Source organism: Papio anubis, chromosome 15 (assembly GCF_008728515.1).
Source record: "Papio anubis isolate 15944 chromosome 15, Panubis1.0, whole genome shotgun sequence".
NCBI classification, from domain to species: domain Eukaryota; kingdom Metazoa; phylum Chordata; class Mammalia; order Primates; family Cercopithecidae; genus Papio; species Papio anubis.
In genome coordinates this window covers 20,020,909-20,041,090 of record NC_044990.1, presented here as the reverse complement: position 1 = coordinate 20,041,090, position 20,182 = coordinate 20,020,909, and the positions used below count along the sequence as shown (strand labels likewise).

General features: G+C 39.6%; 1 protein-coding gene across 2 annotated transcripts in view; it reads left to right on the top strand.

Annotated features, from left to right (window-relative positions):
• The window catches only part of VWA8 (von Willebrand factor A domain containing 8), a 379,623-nt gene extending 360,035 nt beyond the window's left edge, over positions 1-19,588 (top strand). Inside the window, exons 42-45 of one of the 2 annotated variants that reach the window (XM_003913811.3) lie at positions 1,913-2,071; positions 12,858-12,956; positions 15,723-15,961; positions 18,104-19,588. In XM_003913811.3, the coding sequence (XP_003913860.2) occupies positions 1,913-2,071; positions 12,858-12,956; positions 15,723-15,961; positions 18,104-18,212 (606 nt within the window). In that variant the 3' untranslated portion in view covers positions 18,213-19,588. The remainder of the gene's footprint in view (positions 1-1,912; positions 2,072-12,857; positions 12,957-15,722; positions 15,962-18,103) is intronic. The other variant, XM_021929568.2, reaches the window with a different exon arrangement.
• Positions 19,589-20,182: the final 594 nt, after the last annotated feature.

Here is a 20,182-nt window from a genome sequence, read left to right as displayed (position 1 = left end):
GAGAGAGAGGAAGGTCAGAGAGACCTTGATGCTGCCTCTTCAGTTCAGCATGTCCAAGCACCATATTTAGAGAGTATCGATTTCTGAGCCCCAACACGGATTGTCCATATAGATCAACTCCCAGGACACAGAGCAGGTGCCCTGGAGGGGAAACTGAAGACACCTGGTGTGTCTGTTCAGCCTAGAGAAACCTTCAAGTGAAAACAGTAAAACAACCTTGGTGATTTTCTACTGTTCTCTTACTTTAAATATCAGTGTCCATCATATAACTGAAAAAAATATATAGGAAATAAGAAAGTCTCCCTTAAGTAACTATAATTGTAGTGTGTAAAGTTTTAGACAGCTATAAATTTAAAATATTTGCAATGTAATAGCAAAACAAAATGGTGACAGGATGAAATACTGAGTCTCTCGGTGAGCTCTGTGATCGCCTGTATTCCTGAGTAACCAGAATTGCTGAGTAGCCACTGAGAGCTGGGGGTACAGTGACTGGTAGGGGGAAGGGAGAGTCACGCCTTTTAAATATTTATTTAGAGAGGATCTGGTGGTGATTTGGGGAGTTCTTATTTCTGTGTCATTGGTATGAGTCAACAGCTGCTTTCTTTACTGAATCATTGTGGTCAACAATTGTGTTTGGATACATCTGAAATTGTGAGCAGTCATGGAAGCATATGTGTAAGTGTCCTCAATTTGGGCAGACTCAACAAGTTTTTAAGAAATATGTTGAATTTGCCTCAAACCATTACACTCTCAATACCCACAGTGTTTTCTTGAAATTACTAACTCTGCTCATTATTTTTTATACATGTCAGCAAATATTTAATAACAGAATAATCTGGAAATTTTCTTCTTCCTTTTTTTTTTTTTTTTTCCTAGAGACAGGGTCTTGCTCTGTTGCCCAGGCGTTAGTGCAGTAGCACAATCGTAGCTCACTATGGCCTCAAACTATTGGGCTCAAGTGATCCTCTCAGCTTACCCAGCTGAGTAGCTGGGAATACAGGCACATAGCACCACCCTAGCTGATTTGTGTGTTTTTTGTAGAGATGAGTTCTTGCTATGTTGCCCAGGCTGCTTTTGAACCTCTGGCCTTTCTCCCACCTTGGCCTCCCAGAGCACTGGAATTACAGGCATGAGCTCCTGCACGCAGCCTTCTTCTTTTTTCTTGTCAGCAAAACTAACAAACTTTTTTTTAAATCTGCAAATTGGCAGTTGTGGGTCTAAAATCAAACTTAATCTTGTAATCTTAATGGACAGTTGTTTCTAGATAGCAATTTGATGCCACTTTTATGCTTTCAAACTGCCAAGAAAAGAAAAGCACTAATTCAGTAATGTGGAAGGAAGAGAAGATGTGTGGCTTACTAAACACAAAAGTCGTTTTTAAAATCTTTTCATTAATTTCTTTGCCAGACCCCCATCACATAACTCTGTTTTAGGAATCTGACATTATTTGTGGCCTATGTGGAGAGTAATTTTCAGGTCACTACCCGACACGTACAAGTAAAATTGATATGGGCTTCCCTCCAAAATAACACAAACTCTTGCTAGAGTTACTGACTCTGAGGCATGAAGTGAAAATGACATGTCATTCCAGATTATTAAGTCACCATATTATTTTTAAGGCATCAACCTAAATAAGTCAGCTTTACTAGAGTGAGCTTTGAAAAGACTATATTCCAAAGGAAAATATTTTCCATGTGGCCCCAACCATTAGCACAAATCTGAAATTCTGTTTACTGCAATACAACCCATAGATGCCTTGCTACCTGCTAGGACAGCCTTGTGCAGGGCTGAGCCTATGGCTGGTCTGCCCATCTTAGGGCTGACACGCTGGGGCTTCTATGAGATCCCCAAGACAGCCACCAGGGGAAGTTTGCCAGTTCACAAATGGCTTTTCTGTTATTACTTCCCTCAGCTTGGCAGCCCACAACAGAAACCCAAGCGTCTGCGCCTGGTGGTGGATGTGTCTGGTAGCATGTACCGTTTCAACAGAATGGATGGCCGGCTCGAGCGCACGATGGAGGCTGTGTGTATGGTCATGGAAGCCTTCGAGAACTATGAGGAGAAGTTCAAGGTAATGACATGAACTAAGAATAATGAGAGGCGTCATTGACCACGATGATGGATAGGTAGATTCAAACTCCATCCAGAGTGAATGAAAATCTTCATCCTCTCACCAGCTCTTTCATCAGTGCAGAGAAAGTGAAGCTTTTGTTTTATCTGAAGGAGTAATTGTAAAATAATGCCATAATTTAAAAGACTGATTACTACAGAAGAAATCCTGCAGCCATGATGTTAGAAAAAAATGAGCTGCTTAGAAGCAAAAGTCTGTTCCCAGACTCCTCAGAGTCTCCTGTCCTTATCCCAATTCCCCATACCCACCCATTCTTGTCCCATCACTAGCCAAGCAGCCTTCCAAAGTTCGAGTCCACCCTGAAAGCTTCACTATCACTTTCCATTTCCATGTGGGCAAGGGTTATACAGTCACTGGTGTCTCCCCAGCTAACAATGGCGATGATTATCCCAGGAGAAAAGCAGCCTTCCTTTTCAACTGTTTCCATTTTGGTATTCTTAGTTTGTGCTACACCCTCCATTTCAGAAGTCTGAGCGTGGAGAAGGGATCCGCAGTGCTGCCGTGTTACTGCTTGATATGAGCCTATTAATCCTCTCTTAGTCAGCCGCAGAGAGCACCTGCACTTCTGGCCCTTACCAGAGCAAACAACCTTGAATTCAGTCACCTGCCATGGAATTATTATCAAAAGTTCAATCAGGAGAAATGCTGTATGTGCAGACATGCATGAAGGACACATAGTCCATAGACAGACTGGATTTCATTACAGATCAAACATGTCCTTCAGAAATGGGGGATCTTAGATTGCTATTAGGCTTGACATCACACATGCACCTCAGGATTGCTTCCCTGAGTTGTGTCTCTGTGTTATGAGGTACGCAACAAGAAACAGATTGATGAAACCCATCGCTTCATTTCCTTTAGGCCTATTATTAAGGATACTGCCCCCCTGAATTTCCCAGGGCCCCTTGTGTGAAGCTCTACATGAGGAATTCCTTTTAGAATTAAGTGGAAGAAGGGCAGCTTCAGCTAATGAATGCTGTGGGTTGCCGGACTCTGTCCAAGTACAGGACACGAATACAAATAAGACATGGACTTTCACCGTAGGGAGCAGCTTTGTTTCCCTTGAAGAACTGAAATGTGTCTCCCCTTGTGATTAGTGAAAGCCATGGAGCCGCTTAAGATTCCCTCTTGGTTTTAGTTGCCAGGAAGCTCAGAGCCAAAATCAAAGACCAGCTATGACAACTTTGTTATGTCTCAAGGCTTGCAGACCGGTGTTCAACTTTTTCCTTTTCTTCACCCTTGCTCCCTTCAGATATAAGTTTTCCTTGATTTTTTTTATGCTTTATGTGTTTATAGAAAATGTTTATTTTAAAATATTTTAGGTCCTTTCTAGTATGAGATAGATTATAGCTCTTAAATCACTTGGACCACTGATGACTAAAGAATAGTTAGACATCTATTGTATCAGCATAAATACCCATATCATACCTAATGTTTTAAAACCTTTGAGTGTTGCCAATATTTGGATCAGTCCATTTTCCTGTTTTATGGATCTTGAATTTCAGTGTTCCTCAGCTCTCTTTGAGCTATAGGGAGGTTTTGTTTTGTTTTGTTTTGTTTCTAGATAGTATCTCACTCTGTCATCCAGGCTGGAGTGCAATGGCGTGATCTCGGCTCACTGCAACCCCTGCCTCCCGGGTTCAAGCGATTCTTCTGCTTCAGCCTTCTGAGTAGCTGGGATTACAGGTGCCCACCACCGTGCCCACCACTATGCCCGGCTAATTTTTGTATTTTTAGTAGAGACAGAGCTTCACCATGTTGGTCAGGCTGATCTCAAACTCCTGACCTCATGATCTGCCCATCTCAGCCTCCCAAAGTGCTGGGATTACAGGTGGGAGCCACCGCGCCTGGCCCTACAGGGAGATTTTAAACCAATGTAGACCATAGCAAATATACCACCATTAAAATTGGCAGATTCGGAGTTAGCTTGAATAAAATCTCCTGTTAGAAATAGGATGTCTACATTTTTGAGAGCAGAACTGCTCTGACATGTGAAACTACCTCTCCCAAGTTTTTAGAAAGAAAATTCATTAGGAATTAACCCACAAATTGGTTGACACAGCTCCCTCCCCAGGACTGGGTCAAGGATGAGACAGGGAAGAAGGTGGCAAGGCTGCTGGTGTTCAGGGAGCCGTTCCGACGCCTCCAGGGAGGTGGTATGACTGTCACACGGCAGGCTGAGTATTTCATTGCATCTCACGCAGCCGAGTGTCTAGAAAGATCTCCATTTATTCAGTTCTCACTTATAAAAGTGTATAATATGGAAGAACTATTAATGAAACGAGATTTGTCACACACACAAAAGGAACAATGTCAAGGAAATGAGCATTTCACAAGATGTTGTTTCATTTTTTTTATTGCCAGTTACACACCAAACTGTTGCCATATGACCAGCTGGATGTCAGTTAAATTCGGTGAAATTACAAACATGACCTGAGCACTTCCTAAGAGTAGAGCATTCTGCTGGGCAGCCCAGTGAGGGAGAGGATGAAAACTACTCACTCTGATAGAAGGTTCAGTGAGCAATGTGCGAGCAGAGCGTGCTTCTTCACACATGCCTCTGTGGGTATCATCCCTAAAACAGTGTTTTGCTAATACACTCTTCAGTTGCCACAATAGTGTAAAGAATTTCCTCAGTCTTTATCAGCACAACCACAGATATATTGAGAAGACAACCATAGTAACATCTGACTGAAAAATCCAAGTGAAATTGCAGCAAGACACCGAGATAAAATCAGTTTTTCAGGCCTTGAAGTCATTGTTTATGCCATTAAATTCTTAACAAGAAGCACATTAATGGTTTTAGTTCCATCGCATTCACTACAGTTACATTAGAGCCTTATTTAAGACCATAGAAAGTCTTAAGAAACCAGTGTATTAAAATCTTTCCAACCAAAGGAAGAGACCTTAAAGCATCACAAAACAGGCTCTTTGAGCCTCTGTCAGAAAAATTGATAGCTGGGTGAGTGTCTGGAGGGACCAGGTGGACCCAGCAAGGCATGTGAGTCCTGTTCCTGCAAACTCCTGGTCGTGTCCACAGACTTTAGAACTGGGATCACCTCGGAGGGCATTTACTCCACCGTCCTCATTCCACAGACAGGTGGATTTTCCCTGCAGTCAGAAGGCTAGCAGGAGATGGTAGCGTAGAGCCCAGGACTCTTATTTGTTTTCCCTTTTTATGTTTGGTTTCATTTTTAAACTTTCTCCTTTATTTCCCAACTTTTTAATTTGAAAAATTTTAAACCTACAAAAAGATTGAAAGAAAAGTAAAACCCCCGTGCCCTCAGTTAAGTTCACTAATTGTTACCGTGTTGCCTCACTTGCTATGTTTCTCTCCAAATATTTACAGTCCTCTCTCTACTCCCTCCCCCAAATCATTTGAAAGTAAATTATAAGCCGCTTAATACTTTACCTCTAAATACTTCATTATGTCTCCTAAGAGTAAGGACTTTCTCTAATACAACTTCAATACCATTATCATGCCTAAGAAAATTATCAGTAATCCCATACTGTCTTATAATATCCAACTCAAATTCAATTTTATCATTTGTCCCAAAAGTATCTTTTATAATTGTCCCCTCTCCCTGCTGTCCACCTAGGAGCCAAAGTTCACACCTTACTTTGCCTCTTTTAGTCTGGAACAGCCACCTCCCCTACCACAGCATTTTTTTGCTTTTCATGACAGTTACTCTCACGACCCTCTCATGAGGGTCCAGGCCAGTTATCTTATAGCTTTTTTTTTTTTTTTTTTTTTGAGACAGAGGCCAATGTGCAGGGCAGGAAGGAGGTAGGATGGAGCTCCTTACACTCTATAAGAGTTATTTCTATTTATAATTACAGTCGTCCCTTGGTATCTATGAGGGGTTGGATCCAGGATCCCTCTCAGATACTAAAACCTGTGGATGCTGAAATCTTCCAGTTGGCCTTCCTCTCCATGGGCTCCACATCTGCATATACAAAGGGCTGACTATAAATGTTTGGGGGTATATAGGTGATTGGTGCACACAGCAGAAAGTTTAAGAGGTATAAAAGGAGGAAGAGTGAAGAGTGAGCCCCTGCCTGCCCCCTCTCAGCTCCCAGCTCCTCTCTCCAGTACAAGCACTATTAGTGGAATTATCAGTCTCTTCTCAGAGATATTTGATGCACATACATTCAGTGCCTGTGTACCATGCATTCTGTTCTGTACCCTTATGTTATGTGATCATATTCAACTGAATACTTCCATTTTACCATTTGTGAAAGACATAAAGGGAATAGGAATAACTAACAAAAGAATTTAGTGTACTCAGAAAATAGAAAATTATGCATGAACAGAAGACAGTTTGAGGAGCTCCTAGAGAAAAATGTATATTCCATAGCCCAGAATGGCATCACACATGGGGTCATTAGGAATTCAGCAGTGTGATCTGAGACTCCCCAGCCCCAGTTCCAGACAGTTCTTAATGTTGTCTTCCTGCAGTTTTCCCTCCGTTGTAAAGGTGTCTAGTCTGTATTTGCTTTGAAACCTTCAGAAGCCGCTGGCCTGGTCTGTGATCTGGGCTCTCCCCATCTCTCTTGGCGTCTGCTTTGTGTTTTGCTTGGCTTGAGTGCAGCTCCTGAGCCGTGGGTCATTACAGTCTAGGTCCCGGAGGCTCATCTGGAGTCAGCCTCCATTTTTTATTCCACATTATCATGACCTGTGCCAAACCACAGGGACCCTAGAGCAAGGATTACTGAGAAGGAAAGGTAATTCAGTGGCAAGACACATCTCTAAGCCATTTGGAGTGTTTAACATTTCTCATAATTGCTCTACCAACCGAATTCAGCTGTTCCCGGGAATAGCCTTCACCGTAGGTCACTGAAAAGTAGCACTTCATTTGCTTGTAATCAGCATAAGCTCCTCTACTCTTGTAGTCAGCCTCATTCTTGGTGTTCACGCGGTGCTTCAAATTAAAGTGAAAAGTAGAATCGTACTGTTTGTGTGAACTGTTGTCTTTTCATCAAGAAGCATTTTTTTCCCTTAACCTTCATTCCGATTTGTTCCTCATGCTTTCTCCAAGCCGCTGGGAATGTTTTCACTGTAATCTTGAAATAGACCTCCTTTTCAAAGGCTCTTAATGGCTTAATTTTTTTTTTTTTTTCGAAGTACTCAATAATACCAAAGTTAGGTAACTATTTCTCCACTAAGCACTCAAATAGTGGGTCCAGAAAAGAGATTTATTTCATTATTCAGAAGTTGCACTTTGGAAAAAAAAAAAAAAAGAAACTCAAACTTACTGTTTCTGTGAAGGCATATAAACCATATTCTAGGACAGTGGTTTTCTAACAGTGTAACAAGAACCTTTGAAGGATTGGGGGTGGACGGGGGCAGTGAGTAGGCAGCACTTTTTGCCCCATCGCCCTCCATCCCCAGTTCAACTACAGCAATTTCACATGTATAGGTAGTGCATGATGTTTCCTCAGCTGGGCTTTGGTGCAGTATTTCATTTGAAGGAAGGGTTCCACTGCTAGCAAACTTTTAAAGGAAAGGAAGAATTAGAAAGCCATTGTGTTAGGGGTTATGTACTGGATTATTTCTCACAGGCTCTGAGGGCTTTCTTTCTGGAAAAGGTGCCACTGATCCTCGGATTTAAATGACTCACTCCTCCCTTGACAGAAGAAAACAAGGCATTAGTTCCTAAAACTAAGAGAAGCAAGCTTTTTCATCACAATTCTTAAACATCCATTAAGTTTATATAGAATTTGGGAGGGTAAGAATGGTCTTGGAAATTATTTTCAGCAACCTTTTCTTTTTTTACAGAAGAGAAAACAAAGATTCAAAGAGGTTCAATGTTTTGCCCTAGGTCACACAGTTACAGTGCAAAGCCAGCACTTCTGACTTCCACTTCGGGGCTCTTAGTTGGTGTTTCATCCCTGTTTCTTATAGCCATTTTATTTCTGTTCAATTTGGTTTTTTTAAACTGTAATTCAGGAGCAAGTGTATCATTTATGTAAGGTACTCTGTCTTCTTCTACCCTTGGCACCCATCCAAGGGAGGTATAGACAAACTTTTCTCAAAGATACCTTGGTCAGAAAGGTTGAGTTAACTCCCAGGAGGAAATGGAAACATATGACTTACAAATCAGCAGCTGCCAGGGAAATTTCTTCTATCAAGAACTTAATTCAGTATCTGTAATTAACCTCTTTCCAGTACCTCAGGAGTGTTTCACAGGTTTAGAAATGGAGACCAGTCATCCTATCAGTTTAGGCTGTGAATAAATTCTTATTGCTACATGGAGATTGGACCAAAGGAGGTTGTACATACTTTTCTGAGTCCATTCAAACAAGAATTCAGAATAGATTCAATTGTGCATGTAGAAATTGGCCAACCCAACCATTCAAAAACTTAAGTAGAGATGGGAGGGGAGAGTAGCTGGGGAAGTAGTTATTTCTCTGTAGTGAAAACACTGGGCCAGGCACAGTGGCTCATGCCTATAATCCCAGCACTTTGGGAAGCCACGGCGCGTTTATTGCTTGAGCCCAGGAGTTCAAAACCAGCGTGTGCAATGTAGCAAGACACTGTCTCTACAAAAAAAAAAAAAAAAATACAAAAATTAGCCAGGTGTGGCAGCGTATGCCTGTGGTCCCAGCTACTTGGGAAGCTGAAATTAGAGGATTGATTGAGCCCGGGAGGTTGAGGCTGCAGTGAGCTGTGATCACACCAGTGCATTCCAGCCTGGGCAATGAGCAAGACCCTGTCTCAAAAGAAAACCAAAAAATGAACACAAACAACCAAAATGGATTTAGTGTCAGAAAACCTGGGGTTTAACCAACACTAGATCTATGACCTTAAGAAAGTCTGTTAGTATCTCTAAGAATCAGTTTCTGCATTTGTGACATAAGGATAACACTTACCCCAAAGCTTGTAGAGAAAATAAAAATGAGATGAGATATATGCAAGCCCTTTATAAACTGTAACAAACAATAAAGTCAGTAAGTGTATTGTCCTATCCTTTCAATGACCCTGGGAGGTGGTAAGACAGATATTACCCCATGTTGTCAGAGAGGTTAAGTGATTTACAAGCATACAGTGTTAGAGACTTTCTAAGCCATCATTGTTTACAAGGTAGAAACAAGGTTTAGAGAGGTTAAGTGATTTTCTCTAAGTCAAAAAGCTTGTTAACGTCAGAGCCAAGTCTAGAATCCTTGACCTTTCAAGACATTATTCTTTTCACGTTGACTTACATGATATGAAGAAAGGTTAGCCAGCTAATGCTATAGGTTATTAGCTAACTAACACTAGGGTTCTGCTGGCATTTCTCTTGACTTTTGTGGCACCATCTGAGAATGGTGTATTTATATTTCTAGAAGAACATGAGAATTTTAGACCTAGTAGTTTCAAGAAATAGCCTTAGATGATTGTCTCGTTCCTACTTACAATGTGGCTGCATAATAAAGCATAGCCTCTCCTAAAGCCAGCAAATGGCTGTCTGTCCTATAGAAATTTACACATAAATCTTATTCATAAAATTGCTAGTAGCACTTTGTCCTAAGCATTCTAAACATTATAAATCATCATTCTTATTTGATGATAAACCACATCTTTGACCAAAATTTCAGCATATGTTTTTATTTGTTATACTTTTCTCTAAATGAACAGCATTTCCAAAAGAAAATATAGCAATGGGGCATTTAAACAGATTTCTAAAGCAAAAAAGTATCTAAATTTGTCCTCTGCAGTTGAGGCTTTTCTTTACTACTGTGGCTTAATATTTATGTTAAATGCTAAACATGAGACTGCACAGGGTTTTCAGGGATGCTCTGAAAAGTGGAGAAATCATGATCATAACAATTTTGAGCTCAGAAAAAATTCTGATGTAAATGTTAGGCGGTTTGGTAATGACAGTGAGGATCTTGTTTGTTGGCTCCTGTGGCTCCTCCATGGAAGCAGGCTCAAGGCCCCATCAAGTTGGATTTCACGATCATCGCCGAAACCAGATCGGGTGAATGGCAGATTTAGGAGTTAGAGAATGGAAATGAATGAGAGTATGCATCTTTTCCATTAACCCACACAATTTTCAGGATTAGGAAATCAGTGTTTGTAAACCATGTTGGAATCCTTGGATAGCAGATAATAGATAATTTTGATGGAGAAGTATTGCTGGTAATGGAAGCTTAATATAATCTGCAGTAACGCCAGGGAATGGTCCACATTTGGATGTACTTTAGATTCTTCCCAAGCATTTTATTGACTTTGGGCACAGAATAATCCTCAAGCCCATCTGAAAGATGAGAAACCAGGGCCTGCAAACTATTTTATAAGCTCCGTCCTGTCGCTTAGGTGTCTCCTCATGCCTTTGTGGTACTCACCAGGCACAAAGGCTGGTCTTCCTGCAAGTAGCACTTTCCTTACCACAAATAAAGAAGAGATGAGAAAGAAAAAGGAAGGGAAAAAAAGAAGAAAGAAAGGGAAGAAGGAAGAAAAAGAAGCATACAACCCACCTTTCTTTGTCTCATTTGCCTAGAAAAGTATAGTACTTTTTTTTCTCCTGGGCATATATTTAAATGGTAGATAGATATACCAGTCACTCAATCAAATGATTGATGGATGGTTGCTAAAATATTTCTGAAGGTTTTAATCAGCTTGCATCTTGTTTTAATAAAACCCAGCTAAAAACTGTATTTGTTGACTGCTCTTTGACCAATTACATTGACCCTGTGACAGACCATATGATCAAAGATTTCTATAGTCTCATTCACTGTCATCTAATTAGAAAGAACTCTAGCCATCAGTTAAAAGGGAAGGAAGAGTCAAACACATTCATAGCCCTCCTACCTCAGCCCAGTATAAGAAACCTAGTTCCCATGTCAGGGAACCGATCTTATTCCCTCATGTGTAAGATCCTGTTTAACAGATTACTTCACCAGCCCATAATGAAAGCAACCTGCCTGGCACCTTCTCAGAACTTTCCACTCTTGACTACAAACAGTTCCTGCCATGACCATTGTCAAATCAGTCAGGGCCTCCCTGGAGCGTGCTTGCACGGAAGGATTATGCAAGCTCTCTCCACATCTGTGCCAATCCTACCACTGAACCCATGGATGACCTTAGTCAAGCCTATGCTGAAGCCAGAAATTTCCTGTCCGGAGCAATTTCTAACAGCTGAGCTGCTTTTAGTTTCAGTTTTTATTTGGTACCTTTTCACTCTATTGATAGCAAACTATACTAAGAATGATTTTTTTTTTCTTATATGGAATGTGTTACATCATTAGAAATCATTTATTGTCAACCTTTTTAATGCATTGATAAATTTCCTTCACTATTCTTTTATATTTAAACCAGGCACAGAATAATCTCCCACCATCTCACCCCTACCCATGGCCCCACTCTGGGCCTCTTCTGACCATGGCCCTCACATGAGGCGAGGTGTCTATGGGGCCAAAGGGCCTTTAAAGCCTGTTTCTAGATCATGCTCCTGGTACCTGGGATCCGCAACTATCCTCATCAAATGACCCCAAGCCGACTTTCAGGTCCTGCGTGGGCCTCTTTCCTAAGTCCATCTTCCTAGGACAGACTGGCCAATTGTGTGAGCACCCCAAGGTCTGAGAGGTGGGCAAGGGGTAACTGTTGGTTATGATGGAGTGATGGAATGTGGATGTGAGCACTGGGTGTCCACACACATGCATTTGAGGTACCTTCATGAGGTGGGACAGAGCCAGCCATGAAAAGAGAAGGGCATGGGCTATGGGCCAGGGGCCAGTACAGCCCATGTGACCGTGTTCTAGCACAGAACTTCCAGGAACCCAAGTATTTGAAATGTGGCCCTAGCTTTCCAGGTTATTATAACATATATTTTATCAAAGTAGGAGGACAGAACGTATTTTATTTAACAGTTGGTAGCTTGATGTGTAGCTTTTACATATTTAGACATCATACATGGGCCTCCATTTATTCCATCCTGGGGATAACTGTTAGGTCTTCACCCCTAGCCACATCTCCCTCCCGGGCACAAGTTCAGTGTATCTATAATGGGACTCATCTTCCCCAGGAAACCCTTCTTCTCACTTCCTATTTTTGCATAATAACAATTTCAACCAAATTTTTTGTTTCTTTCCATTTAAAACACAGCAGTTTCAGTGATGTTATGGATTGTTTTTTGTCAGCTAGCATGGCCTAACCACCACTTATCCCATGATTGCTGAGGGGGGGGAATGCATTCCAGCTTCAAACAGCTTATTTGTAGAAGAATGTAGCCCACATGCAAGGGGAAAGCTTCTTATTGCCTCAACTTAATTGCAAACTCTCTTACAGCATTTGTGCAATAAACATGCTAGGCACCTCTTAGATTCTAGAAATTCAAAGACAAATAAGCTGTGGCCTCACCTTCAAATAACTCACCATTTTAAAAGGAGCATACATGAAAAGAAATAACTGCATTGCTCTACAACGCCTAGAGTATGTGCAACTCAAAGTTGGAAGGAACTACCTCACCCCAGTTATAGTTTATCTCAGACCCCAGACTTTTTTCCCAGACTCTGTGAAAGGCTTGCACCTGACTCCCCGCTCTAGCCTTTCTCAGTAGACAGGAGTTTCTCATGTACATAGTGAGACTAGGGAATTAAACACACATCTGTCTCACTGCATTTCTTTATGGCCATATGTTGAGCAACTTTGGACAATAACAGTTCAAAGAGTTGAACATTAAAGATCTAATGACTCTTCTTTTGTGGAGAAAAGTTTATAACTTTCTGGTTCTCTTGCATGTAGTATGACATCGTTGGACACTCTGGAGATGGCTACAACATTGGCCTGGTTCCAATTCACAAAATCCCCAAGGACAATAAGCAAAGACTAGAAATTCTGAAGGTAAATGTATTTTATTGCCTCTGTATTATGAAAGCTTCCATCAAGTTAGGTAAAGACAAAAGATTCATTGAAGAAGCAGTAGATATACAGCAAAGAAAAAAACTGTTTCACAAACATTCAAGCGTTGAACGGAGAAAACACCCATCATGCCTAAAATCCTTTTCTCCACCATATAAAATTTAAAATTTGTTCCTTACATATTTTTAGGGCACTTGGTATTAGATTGGGATTCTACAACCTGGTCTCCCTTGTATGTCCTATACGGCTCTTCTCAGCCCCTACGTGTGCAGTAGAAGGAAAAGAATGACCCCTTTTTAAATTTGTTTATTTCAATAGTTTTTGGGGTACAAGTGGTTTTTGGTTATATGGATGAGTTCTTTAGTGGTGAATTTTGAGATAGTGTACCTGTCACCCGAGCAGTGTACTCTGTACCCCGTATGTAGTCTTTTATCCATCACCCCGCTGAGAACCTCCCCAACCTTAGTCCCCAGAGTCCATTATATCACTCTTATGTCTTTGTGTCCTCATAACTTAGCTCCCACCTATAAGTGAGAACATATAGTATTTGGTTTTCCATTCCTGAGTTACTTCACTTAGAATAATGGCCTCCAGCTCCATCCAAATTGCTGCAAATGCCATTATTTTATTCAATTTTATGGCTGAGTAGTATTCCATGGTGTATATATACCACATTTTCTTTATCACTCATTGGTTGACAGACACTTAGGTTGGTTCTATATCATTGCAATTGCTAATTGTGCTGCTATAAACATGTGTGTGCCTGTGTCTTTTTCATATTAATATAATGACTTCTTTTCCTTTGGGTAGATACCCATTAATGGGATTGCTGGATTGAATGGTAGACCTGCTTTAGTTCTTTTAAGGCCTCTCCATACTGTTTTCCACAGTGGTTGTACTAATTTACATTCCCACCAGCAGTGTAAGTGTTCCTTTTTCAGCAATCCACGCCAACATATATTAATTTTTGACCTTTTAATTTTGGCCATTCTTGCAGGTGTAAGATACCACCGTATCTCATTATGGTTTTAATTTGCATTTCCCTGATTATTAGTGATATTGAACATTTTTTCATGTTTGTTGTCTATACCTTCTTTTGAGAAATGACTCTTCACATCTTCTGCCGATTTTTTGATGGGATTGTTTGTTTTTTTCTTGCTGATTAGTTTGAGTTCCTCATAGATTCTGGATACTAGTATTTTGTCAGATACATAGTTTGTGAAGATTTTCTCCCACTGTGTAGGTTGTCTGTTTACTCTGCTGATTATTTCTTTTGCTGTGCGAAGGTTTTTAGTTTAATTAGGTCCCATTTATTAATTTTTGTTTTGTTGCATTTGCTTTTGAGGTCTTAGTCATGAATTATTTGCCTAAGCCAATGTCCAGAAGAGTTTTCCCAGTGTTATCTTCTAAAATTTTTATGGTTTCAGGTCTAAGATTTAAGTCTTTGATTTATCTTGAGTTGATTTTGTATAAGTTGATTTGTATGAGAGGTGGTTGTACTAATTTACATTCCCACCAGCAGTGTTTCATTCTTCTACATGTGGCTTGCCAGCTTTCCCAGCAACATTTATTGAATAGGGTGTCCTTTCCTCAATTTATGTTTTTGTATGCTTTGTCAAAGATCAATTGGCTGTATTTGGCTTTATTTCTGCGTTCTCTATTCTGTCTCATTGGTCGTGCCTATTTTTATACCAGTACCATGCTGTTTTGGTAACTGTAGCCTTAGTATAATTTAAAGCCCTGTAATGTGATGCCTCCAGATTTGTTGCTTTTGCTTAGTATTGCTTTGGCTATCTGGGCTCTTTTTTGGTTCCACATGAATTTTAGGATTGTTTTTTCTAGTTCTTTGAAAAATAATGATGGTTTTTTGACGGGAATTACATTGAACCTGTTGATTGCTTTGGGCAGTATGGTCATTTTCACAATATTGATTCTCCTCATCTATGAACATTGGATGTGTTTCCATTTGTTTGTGTCATCTGTGATTTCTTTCAACAGTGTTTTGTAGTTTTTCTTGTAGAGCTCTTTTACCTCCTTGGTTAAGTATATTCCTCGGGTTTTGTGTGTGTGCAACTATTGTAAAAGAGATTGAGTTCTTGACTTGATTCTCAGCTTGGTCATTGTTGGCATAGAGCAGTGTTACTGATTCATGTATATTGATTTTGTAGCCTGAGACTTTACTGAATTCATTTATCAGATTTTAGGGTTTTCTAGATATACAATCATATCATTGGTGAGCAGAATGACCGCTTTTAGAGTGCTCTCTGTCCCCAGTTTTTTGTATAATTGATTTCACACAATTAAGCCTGCAATAGAAAAATACATATCACGATTATAAGTAAATTTCCTCCATCGTTATTGATATGAGTACAATGTTTTTAGTATTGTAACTTTGTTTATTGGAAACTCAGCTCATTCCTTATTTTCCTCCTAAGTCATCTGCATCCTCCAATGTGATACCAAGTTTAATATTTTCTTGTTTTCTCACTTTAAGTGGAAGCTTACATTTTAAAACTAAGTGCCCACTGTGATAGTTTTGGAATGATTCCTATATCTAATGAAATTCTATGCCAGATACAAATATCACTGTATACTGTTGTCACTCAAATATGCAAATTAAATAGAACTAACTTAGAACGTGGGTAATAATTGGTATGTATGCATGCTCATGGTCAATAGAAAAATAATCATCTTTGTTTAAAAAGAAGTTTCTCACCATGGCTTTTGTGCAACTTCTCTTACCTCCAGACAATGCATGCCCACTCTCAGTTCTGCATGAGTGGGGACCACACGTTAGAAGGGACAGAACATGCCATCAAGGAAATTGTCAAAGAAGAAGCTGATGAGTACTTTGTCATAGTCTTGAGTGATGCAAATCTGTCACGATATGGAATACATCCTGCTAAGTTTGCTCAAATCCTCACAAGTGACCCTCAAGTAAATGCTTTTGCCATTTTTATTGGCTCTTTAGGTGATCAAGCAACGAGGTAAGTGTCATCTGAGCATACAGAAAAGGGCAGGTACAGAGATACTGAATAGCTAACACATGCTGTTTTATAGGCTTAGCACCATGAGGGACAGTGAGGCAGATGGAGGAAAAACAGAAACTAGAGTTGCTAGCCTCGAGGGGTTTATAATCTAGTGGAGGGGATATGTTCTAGCTTTTGTTTGAATGAACAATAATAATTTTAAATTAATTATTTTTTAGTTTATATTTAAACCAATAATAAATCATTGACACATTGATTTTTCACTAATAAATTGGGTAGTAGTTTATACATTTGGCATTTTATATCAAGGTCCTAAGCACAGGCTAATCATTTTGTGTTCAAATCATATTAAAAATCATGAACATCTATTTTCCTAGCATCGAAGATTGTGTGTATGAATGTCTATACATATATATACACACATATGTATTATATCCCCATAGAGACATCGCCTACATATATGCATGCCTGTGTATATATAGACACACTCACATATATCCCTTCTTACTGCTGGAGAGACAAGGCAGGTGAAACACTTGGCGACAACGTAAGATAATATACATATAGTTAGATACTACACTGAATATACTGAATATTCAATAGAGAATCTTATGATCAGACAATAAATACCAGTGGGTATGATCTGAAAGGAGAGATCTGGAAACACTTTCATAACTTGAGCACACTAACATTTATCTTTTTGAATTACAAACAGAAAGAGCTCATGGTTTTTTTCTGTGTTTAAAATACCTGTAAGAAACACAAAACACCAGTGAAAGTAAATCTTAAAAAAAAAAAAAAAAATTCCTGCCTAAAGCACAAAGGGCCTACCTTTTTGTTATTCCACCCCTTTTACTTGTCATACTCTGTGATTGGAAATGTTTTAGTATCCAAAGTGCTAGCATCTTTTTCTCTTTCTATTCCCTTTGCCTTGCTGCAAGGCTGCAGAGTGAGGTTGAGAACAGACTTAATATCATGTCGTTACAGTCATTTGATGACATGACTTTGCATTCTTCGTAGTTTTTACAAGTCAGCGCTTTGCATCTTTTAGAACCTCCACATCCTCAAACACAAACTATGCCTTTTCCACCCAGATTTTCCTCAGCATCAGCCCACTATTAGGCAGACAACAAGCTCAACAAATACTAGTTGAGATGAAATGGCTATTTTGTCTTTCTAGTGAACAGATCCTGTTTGAATACTTAAGAAAGCACAATAATACCCTTGTGGTTTCCTAGGGAAATGGTCCAACATCCACTGGCAAAAGATATGTTGCAGAATTAGCTGGCTTACCAGGCATGCCAAATATACGATACTACACAGGATGGTTGAATTTTATTAAATGTCATTCCAAAGCCAGACTTCCTGGCACAGTGAAAGGAGGCGTTCTTTTGAAGAGAACTGGGTCTTACAGTTTTGTTGCCTTCAGAATGGCCTTTTGTTCCAAATGATAAATTAGTATTTAAAAAATTATCGTAACTTCAATGACAAGTTATTTTTAAGGATAATTCAAATCAAAACCCATTATAAGTTTTTTAAAATTTACTTAAAAATGAGTTGGAAAACATTTCATAAGCCTGTATAACCTCAGTGTCATTGAAGCAATAATTGGACAATCCAGATCGCATTTCACATTGTGTGATGTGGACCAAAAAAAAAGAGAGAGAGGCAAAGAGAGAAAGAACCACTCAGGGTTTGCCTCGGCAGCGTTTTTAGAGGCCTGTTTTCTAAGGAAGGAAAAGCATTAGAAATACAGTGTGAGGTCAGCATATTGACTAGACCCAGGAGGTGAGATGATCCCAGATGAATCCCTAGGGCTCTGTTCTACCAAGAGAATATGAAATACCAAGAAACGGCAGTAAAGAAAGGAAGAAAATTTTTTCTTTTCAAATTTGCCAGCTTTCTCACTGAAAAGACCTTCCTTTCAGTTCCCTGCTTTTGCTGTGTCTTTCCTTGTTGCTCTTCCAAGCCTTTCATTGCTTAATGACAACTAATTCAGTGGTAGGCAGAGAGCAAGATATGAGAAAGTAAAAACTTCCTGTCCTAAGAAACCATTAGGAGGCTGTGGTTTGCCAGGGCAGGAGGTGGAAGGGAGCACCATTTACAGGGGTAACTTCCTTACCCTTTCCATCCTGGCAGGCTGCAGAGAACTTTACCAGCTGGTCGGTCTTTCGTTGCCATGGATACCAAGGACATCCCTCAGATTTTACAACAGATCTTCACCTCCACCATGTTGTCGAGTGTCTAAGAAGTGCTCTTCATCACCCTGATGACAGCAGGATTTGAAATAAGACAGGAATAAGGAGTATTCTGAAAAAGAGATACGGATGAAGTGAACCCATGCAGTGACTGGATGATTCCGGCATTCCTGGGTCTTCCTACACTTGCTCAGTAATGAGAATTCAGAAAAGCAGCCAGAGGGAGGCTTGAACATGGAAAGATGTTCCACTGATGAGTTCAGAAGCTCAAGCTAGTTGGCCTGCACTTTATCAAAGGTTGGGGTTAGAGGAAGGTGGTTTTGAGAACTATGTGTTTGGTCTATTTCCAAAAACCTGAGGGGGAAAAAATACTTTGTTTTTGCCTTAACACATCATCTGGTCACCTAAGATAAGAAAAGCAACCCCATCAAGCCGAGCCTTTGGTGTCACATTCTGACATAAGATGCAAAACCCACCAAAATGCTCCTATCCAGTAATTATTTTTTATTTTCTCCCTGTTCTGCATTGACCAGAAAACAATGATTTTATAATATTTAACCCACCAAAAAGTCCCTCCAACAGCAATATTTTATGAAAGGTTGGCTGTTCTCAATAATTTCATTTTCTTGGCCAAAGTCAAAAGGAATCAAAAAATCCTTGGAGTGCTTGCCTTTCCATGTGACTTTTAAAAGGCTCTTAAATAATAAAGAGCAAATGTCCTCTTCTTCTTGCTGCTAGAGTGGGAGGAGAAAGGTGTCTTGCCTTAAAAGTTTATTGTTTCTTCTGTTCTTCTAGCATCTCTCAAAAAATTCACAGTACTCTATTTTGAGGTGCAAACTGGTAATGCTCAAAATAATAAATGTTTATAAGAAAATTCTTTATTTAGAACATTCATACAAAAATTACCTAAAGCAAAGTAAAAAAAGTAAAATCAAGGTGGTATATTTGAAGTGAATGGTGATTGGAGATTTCTTTAGCTGTAACAAACAAACAAAAAGAAAGAAAACAACTTTTTTTAAAGCCTCATTCTTTTTTCTGTCAAAATGTACCTTATTCCCACACACTCTTGGACTGACCTTTGTTTTATCAATAGGCTCAATATCACTTTGTTTAAAATCAAATGCTTCAGCGGAAGTCATTCTCTCTTTAACCGTATAATGTAAAAACTCCTCTTCACCATTGATAGCAAAATCAGAAACTTTAGGGCACCAGTGAATTGAAAAAACTGGTCTTAAATTGGAAAAGCTAATCTTATTAATAATAGTATCCTGTCCATCCATATATTTTGAAATTGTACAGGTCCATAATTTCATTTTAATTAACTATAGGAGAGAAGAGAAGATAATACCCATTTGTTCCATCACCCCCTCTCGCTGTCATTAACTATTAAATAAATAAAAGCTATCTGCTTTCCAGCGCAGTACTACCTGGTGAGTTTGCATGGTTTTCTTGTTGCTCTAGTCAGACGCCTGCCCCATATATTGAACCATTCAATGATGCGAACAATTTCAATCCAGTATGTTTCTTTAAAAATGTAATTGCATTCCAATAGTCATCACAACAGCAGCTGGCATTTACTGATTATTTACTGTGAACCAGGTATATGCTAAGTGATTTCATACATTATTTCATTCATCCTCACAACAATGCATGTAACAGAGGTATTTTTGACCTTATTTTACAGATAAAGAAAGTGAGGCTCAGAGAACTTAGGTCACTTTCCCAAGATTCCTGTTACTAGACCTTTCACTAACTATTCATGGTACCATTAACATCCTCATTTTACAAGTAAAGAAACTGAGGCTTAGAGAAGTTCAAGAAAATAGGCCACGCTCACAGCCAGGCAGGGGCAAAGCTGGGCCTCCAGCGTCCAGGCCCCTTAATGCATGTGCGTCCCTCATAGTCCCACGCCTCTTGCTGCGTCTCACAAATGTACGTGTCACACTCCTGCTGCCTTTTTCTCTTCCTTCCGGTGTGGCTTCTCTTCTTGTACCCTGTCCACATTCACAGAGCTCTCTTC